Source organism: Notamacropus eugenii, chromosome 6 (genome assembly GCF_028372415.1).
Source record: "Notamacropus eugenii isolate mMacEug1 chromosome 6, mMacEug1.pri_v2, whole genome shotgun sequence".
NCBI classification, from domain to species: Eukaryota; Metazoa; Chordata; class Mammalia; order Diprotodontia; family Macropodidae; genus Notamacropus; species Notamacropus eugenii.
This window is the reverse complement of record NC_092877.1, coordinates 332,003,598-332,015,665: the sequence shown is the minus strand read 5'-3', so window position 1 is coordinate 332,015,665 and position 12,068 is coordinate 332,003,598. Positions and strand designations below refer to the sequence as shown.

The 12,068-nt window shown below is 35.8% G+C and overlaps 1 protein-coding gene across 1 annotated transcript in view; it reads left to right on the top strand.

Annotated features, from left to right (window-relative positions):
• The window catches only part of SLC9A9 (solute carrier family 9 member A9), a 727,593-nt gene that overhangs the window by 169,831 nt on the left and 545,694 nt on the right, over positions 1 to 12,068 (top strand). The window contains exon 5 of the mRNA XM_072618220.1: positions 9,826 to 9,941. Within this exon, the coding sequence (XP_072474321.1) occupies positions 9,826 to 9,941 (116 nt within the window). The remainder of the gene's footprint in view (positions 1 to 9,825; positions 9,942 to 12,068) is intronic.

Below are 12,068 nucleotides of genomic sequence, written 5' to 3'. Positions count from 1 at the left end.
GGTCACACAGCCAGCTAGTATCCAAAGCAGAATTTAAAACCATGTCCTTCTGACTCCCATGTTGAGTTCTTAAGCCAGTTCAGCACCTGTTTTCTCCCCATGCTATAAGAATGGGTTTTGTCTTAAGGATACATAAAAGGGAATAGAACATTCCTGCATGTCCTGGGGGAGAGATTAAGAGCAATGACTTTAACTTCTACAGGATATGTTATTAGGGGCAGAGATTCACCTAACCTGTGGTAGTGAGTGTTGGCCCTGTAACTGGGGAAATTATTCCTCATTAGGGTTTGGATTATTTCTATTTTCTTGTATCCATAGTGCCTGGCACATAGTAGATACTCAGAAAGTGTTTATGTCTATATCCATATCTATATTTATATACACATACATATATGCATATGTACATATATAAAATACATATATATACACACATACATACATACGAATATACATGCATATGTGTATGTTTGTATGTGTGGATATGTGGATGCGTGCACATATCTCTGTCTTTCTCTGTGTCTCTGTTTCTCTCTTGCCCTACTTACCCCTACTCTTTACTCCCTTTCTCATCCCTCCATTTGCAGCATCCTCCCTTCCCCCACTCCAATTATTACACAAAACCTTTATATTCTCTATAACCTGGTTATAGAGGTTCCTCCTAGACCATTTCAAATCAAGTACAGTACTATTTTGAAAGGAAAACTACAGGAAACAGATAGCCCTTCTAAGTACCATCTATACAGTGAGGTTAAGTGGGTAGTTAGCATCCACTGGATCTCCATAATAGAATCCATCCCATTATGATATTGGTATTAGCAGTATCCTTTCAGAAATGTCATAATTGCCCCTATTTTGGGGGGAGGGTGGATCAATGGATAGAGTGCTGGGTCTGGACCTAGGAAGACTTAAGTTCAAATCTGGTTTCAGATACTTACTAGCTCTGTGACTTAACCCTGTTGTCTCAGTTTCCTCACCTATAAAATGAAGGAAATGGCAAACCATTCCAGTAACTTTCTCAAGAAAACCCCAAATGGAGTCATGAAGACTTGAACACGACTGACATGACTGAACAAGACCCTGTTTTAGAGATTTGGAATCTAAGGCACAGAAAGGTTAGCATACTCAAGATACAAAATAGAAAAGCTCGAATTTTCTAATTCTCATTTGACTCTATCTCCATCTCTTGGCTCAGGTCATAGGAACATAAGATCATAGACTGAGAGTTAGAAGGGACTTTCTAGGTCTTCTAGTCTAGTGTATTTCCTAAATAAAACAAATGAAAAAACCGGGAGTTTAAATGATTTGCTCCAATTTATACAGATAAAAGTAAATGACAGAGCCATGATTTTAGCTCAAGTTGAGTAATGCCAAGTTCAACATTCTTTGTTCTGGACGCCAAAGATCAGCCTGGGTACTAGGAGGCATCTGAATTGACTTCAGGTGTAAATGTGCAAGATGGATTCTAGTCAAGACAATGCATATCTTCTCCTTTTGACATGATTTCACCCTTTCACTCAGGACTAAAGAGAGAATCCCAAATTACCATGCTGAAGAATGGACATACATCCTCAGCTGGATATATTTTTAAAATCATTTCTGGGGAACCCCAGGAAATAACTGGGAGATATTGTCCCACCTAGAGGATGTGGCTAAGTAATCCTCTATACTCCTTTGAATGCTGTGTTTTCCTACACCCATTGATTCAGTTTAGATGATGTAGCACCTCCATACTCTATCTGTATTTGAAATTCTATAATTCTCTATTAATTTCAAATATAAGGTAAAGCCAGGCAACTTAAACCTCTTTTTAACCCTTGCTAAAGAAGAGATTCTGGAATTTGGAGAGAGAGTGGATTAATGACTTTAAAAGTTATTTCCAGTTTAGAAATTCTATAATGTCTCCTATTTGGTTTCTAAAGAAAATATATATCTTCATTTTATAAACTAAGATATATGTACACATAAATACATCTGCCTCTCCACAGCATGGCACTGTAGATAGAGAATTGACTTGGAGTGAGGAAAACCTAAATTCAAATCCCATCTCTTATACATTCTGGCTTTGTGTAGTGCCAATATGATATTCACAGCACCTATGACAGTCATGAATCAACTCACAATTCTGAATTGCAAAATATAAGATTCTCTACATGGAAGACAGAACCAAAACATTTATTCAGACACCAGAAAACCAAATCCATCATAGTAACAGAGAGATTGATACACAATAACAATGCAGAGGACAACACCAGCCCCAAGCCTTCCCCCTACTAGGGCCTTCCCACAAACAAACACTCAGGAGTCTAGCTGCCTGCTTCCTCTCTCTCCCTCAGTTCTAACTGTCCTCTCACCAATTTCCTCTAAGCTTTGCTCTAGCTCCGTCTCTTCCTGTTCCACCTCTTCCTTTTCCATGTGACTTGACTCCCTTGACTCAGGCTTCTATGTGACTTAAGCAGGTCACATGCGCCTGTTAATGGATGGAAAAGATTTTCCCATTAAGAAGCAAAATCACATTAACAGTAAGCAAAAATGCATTATCAATACACTATGGAACCCTGGAAAATTCTCTTAGCATCTTAGTGAAACAGACAATTCTCTAAAACCAGGGTTTGTAAACTTATATGTGCTATGAACCCCTTTGGCAGTCTGAGGAAACCTTTGACCACTTCCCAAAATAATATTTTTAAATGCATAAAATTTAAATATATAAAATTGCAATGGAGATCTATTATATGGAATTGTAGTTATTAAAATATTTTTAAAAGTATGATATAGTATTATGTATTTTATCAGCACATTAAATATCAGCACATTATCAGCACAAAAATAATACACTTAAAATACTGGTAGATTAAAGTTAAATTTTATTTTTAAAGGCATATCAGCATGAAGGCCATTATGAGTGTCTAGTAGTACCAGATTTGTCATACTACTAAGGAGTAATTATTAAAACAATTTGGTATTGGTTCAAAAATAGATCAATCAGTGGAATAGACTTAGAACACAATGTATAAAAGCAAATGTATCTAATACACTGGAATTTGATAAACACAAAGACTCCAGCTGCTTTGATAAGGACTCACTATTGATTTTTTAAAATGGGAAAATTGGACAGCAGTATAGAAGAAATTAGATTTAGGCAAACACCTACACCCTATACAAAGATAAGTTTCAAATGAGTACATAACTTGATTTTTAAAAAGCCATATTATCAACAAATTAGAGAAATTTGGAAAAATACTTATCAAATTTATAAATAGAAGAAAATTGCATGACTAAATAAGAAATAGAGAGGATCACAAAAGCTAAAATGAGTAATTTTGAGCACATGAAATTTTAAAACTTTTGCACAAATAAATCTAATAAAGCTCAGATTCAAGTGTAAACAATTGGCTGGGAAAATATCTTTGCAGCAGATTCTCTGATAAGAATCTCATTTCTAAGATTTATGATGAACTGATCTAGATTTATAAGAAAAAGGAGCCATTCCCCATTTGATAAATGATCTAAGAATATGACCAGACAGTTCTCAAAGGAAAAAAAACCCAAAAGTTTATTTAACATAAATATTATAAAAATGAAAAATTTTAAGGTCTTTTACAAACAGAACAAGGAAAACAATTTATACAAAAACAGCAATGCTGTAAAAAGAAAAGACTTTGAAAGCTGCAAGAGCTATGATCAATGCAAAAAGCATTCATCATTTCAGAGAACAGATAATGAAATATGCTGTCCATTACAGAGGATTGATGGATTTAAGGTGCAGAATATACCCACATACACGTGCATATTGATTGTGTCTTGCATGCTCAAATATATGTATATATGTGTGTGTGTGTCTATCGATAGCCATTATTTTTCTTATGCATATTTATTATAGGTAATTTGTTTTTCTTTTCTTTTTTTGTCAATGAACTGGGGCATGGGAGGGAAAGAAAACAGATTTCTGTTAATCTTTTTAAAGAGTGGTGGGAAATGCTATAAGTGTAGAATGTTGCCTGCACTTTCAGATAACTTCATTTTGTTTTGAGGCCACTTAGTGGGAGAAATCTGTAAATGTTTGCAATGTAAAAACAAAACACATCAACAGAACTTTGTTTTTAAGGAATGCTAAACTTTAGTTAGAGGTTAGGAAAATAAAGATGTCACTTGTTTCCCATCCAAGTTCAGAATTCTGAAATTTATCCATGGATCCCTGGGGTGGGCAGTTCTAAGTTGCTGGGAAGGTGCTTATGTACACTGGTAGGAAAAATTTATTCATTGTGAGTTCCCAGCTCCAAAAGTCATAACTCTAGTAAAAAACAAACATAACCCACCAATTTGTGTATATGTACCTATGGTGCTATCTCAATCGACTCACTTCAAGGCTTTAATTATAAAGGCAAATCTTGACTCAGAAACTGGTTGTGTGGCCATGAGCACAAAATACGTACATATAAAGACGTGTGTGTGTTAGATAGATTTGTTCAGTTGTGTCCAACTCTTCATGATTACATTTTGGGTTTTCTTGGCAGAGATACTGGTTGCCATTTGCTTCTTCAGCTGATTTTACAGATAAAGAAATTGAGGCAAGTAGGGTTAAGTGACTTGCCCAGGGTCACCCAGCTAATAAGTGTCTGAAGTCATATTTGTACTCATAAAAATGAGTCTTCCTGATTCCAACCTCAGTGCCTATGCCACCGAGTTGGCAAGAAAGAAAGAAGGAAGGAAGGAAGGAAGGAAGGAAGGAAGGAAGGAAGGAAGGAAGGAAGGAAGGAAGGAAGGAAGGAAGGAAGGAAGGAAGAAAAAGAAATATTTGCCACTATTAGATAAAACTGTGATGGTGCTGAAAGGGCTTTAGATTTGAAGTCAGAAAGTCTGGGTTCAAATTTCAGCCTTAAGTTCAATTTGTGAACCTCTGCCACTTACTATCAGTGTGAGGATGGTCAAGTCACTGAAACTCTGGACCTCAGTTTCCTCATCTGTAAAATGATGGGGTTGAACTAGATTTCCTCTAAGTACCTTTCCAGCTCTGAATTTGATCCTCAATGATCCTACCTAGTCACTTAAGTTTGCATCAAATACTTTGCACAATATATTCTTCTCATATTAGGAAATAATATGAAAACAAATTAAAAAGTCTTACATAAAGGCTTCTCTTTATATTGGTCAGTGTATTCCCCCCACTGAAAGGAAGCAAGGCTTACAGTTTGTTTGAGATACGTCACTGCCCTACATTTCTTGACTGCATAGTGAACTCCATAAAGGAACCAGTTTCATATCCTGTCACAGATGAGGACGTGACTCTTCTCAAGGCTCACTGGACTGGTTCCAGTAGCTTGTATTTCCAGCTGAAACTATTCCTCAGAATGTCTCTGGCAATTCAGAAATCTGACAGGTGCCACTTATAGCAGGCTTATTTATATTCTGGTTTGGCTATTATGAAAAGTATTATTTTAAAAATCATTGAAATTGAGATTAAATATTTTAAAATGATTCAGTTTTTAACATTTACATTCCCCCCCCCCCCATTTTAAACCATTATCCCAAAGATGCTTCACTTAGCTTTCTATATAGAATAACAAAATGCATCTGGAGGAACAAAATGTCTGGAATCTCAAGGGAAATAATGGTGGGGAGGAGGGGAAGAAGTAGGATCAAAGGTCAAATAGCACTCCAAAATTCAATTTTTGCTATAAAGGAGTAATCATAAAAACAAGTTGGCATTACTTAGGAAATGGAAAGGTAAACTAGTAGGACAGACTTGATTAATTCTGGATTAATGAAATACAATTATGCTCAGTACCTTCCAGAGTTTTATAAACCTGAGATCATAAGTTACTTTGGGAACAACTAGATTTGATAATAATTGACAGGAAAACTAGAAAGTAGTTTGGCAGAAATTAGGTTTAGACCAACATCTTAAACCATATGCCATAATAAATCCAAAATGGAATCTTGACCTGAGTATTAAAAGTCAGACCATGAAAAAAAATTAGGAGAGGTCAAATGTTCATGAAAATGTTTATAACAGCATTGTTTTTTTTCTTGTACTATTCAAGAACTGGGTAGATGTTCATCATTTGGAGAATGGCTAAACAAGTTGTGGCATATGAATGTAATATAATATTACTATGCTGTAAAAATCGATGAATATAAAGAAACAAGGAAAGACAATGGATGTGATACAAAATGAAATGAACAAAAGTACAAAAACAATGGCTATAATGACTACAATAGCATAAATAGAAAGGATAACAGGAATAAAATAATTTAACCTAATATATATATGTATATATATATTTATATATAATAATAATAATTATAAGTTTGACTCTAAAGAATAGATATGGGAATATAAATCTCTCCTTCGTTTGCAAAGATGGAAAATAATGGGTATGGAACAGTGGCTGCATTATTGGATTTGATTGATATATTGATCTGTTTAACTGAACTTCTCCCCTTCCTTTTTTAATTCTCTGTTATAAAGGATGACTTTCTGAGAGGTAGAGTGGGAGGGACACATTGGGACATGAAGGTAATAGAAAAACAAAATATATCAATAAAATTGTGTTTAAAATCTCAGCCTGCCTATATCCCTGGATTTGTGAAACAACTACACGTATACTAGTTGGGATTAAAAACCAATAGCAACACATCAATACCATGAAATTCAATGAATATTGATTGGTTAAAAAACTGGGCACTTTCATTTCCTCATTCATTCAACACTTATTAGGCACTTACAAAACGCTCGAAATACACTGTTTTTCAAGGCCAGCCCTACTGCTGCTTTTTCATTGTCCATTGCCTTCGCCTATACCTATTCTACCTTGCTTCCGTATTCTATATCATGGAATTCTAAAGCTTCCCCCATGTTGTTCCCAGACGCTGAGAGATCTCCCTGTCACATTGCTTTTTGGACCTGCCTCCCCTTACAGCACTTAATACTCTAAATCTTTTCTCATTCCTTCTTCACCTGCTATGAATCTTACTCTCTCTATTAAGTGACTCTGGTGTAATGATTAATTTATAAGTTTCTTCTGGCTTAATGTTTTACCCTGATGAACAACATATTTATATGAGACTTCTCATGGTCATTTCAGATAATACAACAGGCTGAGGTGATATTTTGAAGCAGAAGGGTCCTTTTTTCCCCCTTAGTATATTGATCAAAACTTACTTAAAATATCTCTGATTTTTCTTAAGAAAAAAATCTAATAGTCTCTTTTTCCATATTGTGCCTACAATGACATGAATGACAGACTGTTAGAATTATAGCTAGTTCAGCTTCCCCATTTTACAGATAAAGGAACAGTGGCTCAGGGAATTAAATGCACCTACTCAAGGTTGTCCAGATAGTTAATAGCAAACTGGCACTTGAGTCTAGGACTCATGGTTCCTCTTGTCTTTTTTTCTACAGCACCTGCTCCCTAGGAAAAAAAAAAAAAAACTGGAAGCTTTTGTGAGTTGATTAGTCTCACCTGCCTTTTTATAATATTCACACTGCAATTAATTTTATGATTGCTAACAGTTATCTGCATGTCTATGTCTTCCATCCTTGTTCATGTTCAAAAACTTCAGTCTTTGTCATTTGTTTGACTGCCTGCTTCCAAAAAGGATTTGAGGCAGTTTGCTAAGTTCAAATCACATGAAACAGCTGAATTGGGTGAGAGGCAAACACACAGCAACAAACAGGAAAAACAAAAATGAAAAAAGAGAAGTAGATGTTACCAGGCACCTGAAATGAGTTAATTACTATTTAAAGAATAAATCCAACTCTAAGATATAGCAAAAGAGAAAATATCTTGGGTGATAAAGACATAAAAAAAGAAAATATCTTTATCTTCAGATACAAACTTGTCCCAGTTAATCATATGGGTACCATTGTAAGGGACATTGGGTAATATAATGGACAGTTTCTTCAACTCATCATTCACACAGATATTTCTTCTATCAACCTTTATTTTAGGTTTAGGCTTAACTTATATCATAACTCAGGGAAGGTGTTTCTCCAGAGAGCTGCTTATGATATGGTCCAGGTATACTGCTTTTTGATGACCTCATTTAATATCAGAACACAGATGAGGAAAGCTGAAAAAGTGACTAGTGAATCGCATCCAGGGGTCAGTCTCTGAAACAGAGGAGATCATGATGTAACCTTGAGTAGTCACTCTAGACATCCATTTTCTCATCTATAAAACAAGACTTTAAGGTGTCATGGGAATATAGATCTCCAGCGAACCAGAAGCTCGGATGTTGATTAGCATAACCCACTCATTTTAGAGATGAGAAAAATGAGCTCCAAGACTAAACATTATCAAGACCATACAGGTAATCATCAGAGGCAAGATTTGAACTCAGGTCTTCTGACTCTAAGAGAATGCCCCTTCATGTTAAACATCAAAATATAAAATTTATTATTCAAAATTCACAAAGCTAAGTATAAAATACATGTAAATAATGAAACTTTTGAATGGTCTTATAAGTTTATATTTCTAAATTTATTAATGTTTCAAACTACATTAAGACTTTGGGGACATGCTGCATATAGTTCAATTTGTATAGAGTTGCTCTTTCTATTAATGCATTAGTGTAGATCTCTAAAAATTTGCATTGATATATAGAAGAGACAGTGGGTCATAGCTGATAGAGAGATGGTCTTGGTTTCCAGAAAACCTGAGTTCAAGACTTGCCTTTAACTTATAATGATTTGTGTAGCCATGAACAAGTCACTTCACCTCTGCCTAACTAGGCAGTTCTCTAAGAAAGATAATAAATTACAGATAATTTGTTGAAATACATGTGGAATTCCAAGTGACTTCCCTATGCCAATGAAATTATAGATACAATCAACATGAAAACATTCATGAATAAATAAATATCCTACTCGTAGGACTGTACTCTATTGCTTCATTGTAGTGTGGAGATAAGCCTAGAATCCTTAGTGCTAAGTGCAAAGCATGTCAGCTCTCTTAGCTTCAATTCTTTAAAAAAAATAGTATTGTCCTAATAAGAGCTTTGGCTGCTTTTTAAAGACTAGACCACTTGAGATGACTTCTTTGGCCATGGCAACCTATGAAATAAGCAAAAGTGGAGGTACCTAAATGGAACCATTGATAGCCAATAGATATTTTAGCCCAATTTATCAGCCTCTTGAATTTTTCTTCTAGTAGTTAAAACTTAAAAAAGAAAAGAAAGCAGAATGGTAGACTCTAACTTGGGAATCCTTTTAGAAGTTATCTGAAGTGGAGCTTAGCATGAGCTCTCAGTAATAGGATGGAATTTTGCTATGAGCAGGGAGATGAGAACACGTTTTTTTTTAAAAGTGACTGGTTGATTGCCCTACGATTGTCTAATTCCTTTCCAGTGACAGTGACAGAAATGAGATTTGAACCTTTTTCTTAGACTTTCAAGACACAAAAGAAAGAAAGCAGAAAAGCAATCAGTCCATTGAAAGATGTATGAGTGGGTCAACATGGCTGCTTGAATTTGTGAAAATAAATTTGTAGGAGTTCTCATTGGCAGATTGTTTTTCACAATCCCTGCTTCCTTTATCTTCTTGTGTATTATTTTCATGTTTTAAAACGAAGTTTTAGATGTCTTGCCACCTGTCACCAGGTGACTGGATTTATGGTGTTTGATAGGAAGCCTGGTGGCCCCAATTCCATATTTCAGCAGCCAAGAGAGAAGTGGATTTTTGTTACTGCAATTTGAGCTGATGCTGTAGTGAGGATCCTTAAATGTAGTTAAGGAATTGGGCAGGGACTTTAGAATAGTGGTTAATGAAAACAAGGCAGCTGTAGTGATGCTTGACATCTGAAGATCTTATTTCCTCCTTGACAGCCTAGTAATGTATGGCTTCGTGAAGGCGATGGTACGTGTGGGCCAGCTAAGAAATGGAGACTTTCACTTCACAGACTGTTTATTTTTCGGTTCGTTGATGTCTGCCACAGATCCAGGTAAGTATCTGGATGATCCTTTCTTTTAAGCACTAAATATTTACTTTGCTAGCATTAATGTCGCCATGATAATTCCCCACGTCTGTCGTTTCCTAGAGGACACATAGTGGGGGGGTAGGGGGAAGGGTGTAGAAACAGATCCGTATTAAAATGATGCTCAGGCTTATTCATTGGAAAGACAGGAATCATTTTCTTTGTCACTGGTTTCTCTGTATTGTATGTTATTTCTTACACTTTTTCATTTTTAAAAATCTGTTATATACTATATTTTATATCTTTATATATTTGTATCTTTAACTTACTTGGGGAAAAAATCTTTGGAAGTTATGGAAAAGAGGATTTTTTTTTTTTACTATCAATGAGTTTAACCCATTTCAGGGAAATTTCTGGAGGGATAGATTTCTGTTTTATTACCAACACATGTTAAGCCAGATTCTCCCAGTGTATAAGAAGCTATTTCCTAGGGACAGAATGGATATTTTGGAAGCTGCATAAACTTTCAAGCAACTGGCAAATTATTGAGCAAAATCCCATCTCAGTATCCTGAAGGGTACTTTAATGGACTGAAAGTGGTACTTTTAAAAGGGCTAGTCTCACCTTAAGGCCATACCATAGGGACTAAACTTAATAATACAGGGTGTCCCAAAAGTCTTAGTGTGGTTTTAGGCTATTAAAGATTAAAACTTCACTAAGATTTTTGGGCTACCCTATATATGTATCTCCCTAGCATCCAATTTAGTGCTTTAAGTGCTTAATAGTTATAATGAATAAATGAATGATTTAAATGGTCTCATAACATTGTAAAAGTTGGTTTCCTTCTCTTTTCAGTAATTTGCTTTGTAATCATAGCTACTGATTTGAAGTAAAGAGGAAGGAATTGTGTTGTGTTCGAAAGTCTGATTTCTTATAAACTGAGGCACTTCTGCTTTATTCTCTCATTCATCTGTCCAGTGAACACTTATTATTAAGTACCTACTTTATGCAGAGTACTCTTCTAGGCAATGAGGCAAGAGAAAAGTTCAGGCTTGAGAACATCCCTGCTGTCTTGGTGCTTATATTCTTGAAGTGTATTAAGACACAAAACAGATAACTTCATATTAAACAACATTACACCAATTACATTAGAGTATTGCAAAGCAAAAGGCCATGTAAAATCAGAGGGAGTCTGTCACAAAGTCTTTGTTTGAATGCCCTCCATCTTTAAAATGAGAGAAAGGCCTATGACTTCTTTTCTTGGCATTTAAAGCTGCCAAGGATCATTTTCCAGCTTATCTTTCAGACATGCTATGTTACCACCAATAGGCCCAACCGCTATTCCACAATTTCTTTTCCTGCCCCCATGCCTTTTATAGTCAAGCCCTCATTCCAGGAATGCACTCAGTCTTTCCTGATTCCACAGAATTGTTAATACAGTCTCCTTCTTCACACGTACTTACTTACTGGTTTGTCTTCTATAATCCAGGACAATGTAAACTCATTGAGGGCTGGGATTGCTCTTGTTTTTGTATCCCCAGAGTCTAGAACCTAGCACAATGCTTTGGCCCTAGTAAAGCCTTAATAAATATTTATTAAATTGGTAAAGATTAAATGAATGAAACCAAATTTGGGTACTTCTCCCTTTGGGATGAAAGAATGGCAGCTTTAATGAAACTTTATCCTTGACCAAACCATCTATTCCATCTTGATGGTGTCCAAATCATCCCAGATAGATCACAGGATCCTAGGTTTAGAGCTGGAAGGAAACTTGGAGTCCACGAAGTCTGATGCCACCATTTTATAGATGAGAAAACTGAAACACAGGGAGAGGTTGAAGCACTTTTTCAGGGCTGCACAACTAGCCAGTGTCTAAGGTGGTCTTTGAAACTGTCATTCCTAAGCCAAGTTCATACCCTTTCTACCAAATCACGTTGCCTCACCTCCATTTTGTGCAATATGGCTTTTTCTCCCAGCATGTTGGGTAAGACTTTCCTTATCCTAAGTGAAAAGCATGCAGGGAAAGCACAATAATGTATTGTCCTTTCCCTGGATGATACTATCTAGCCACCCATGTTGGTATCATTCTAGTTACCTAGTCATATGGTTGTAGACATATAGTAACTGACCAGAACTATCCGGACCCCAGGAGGC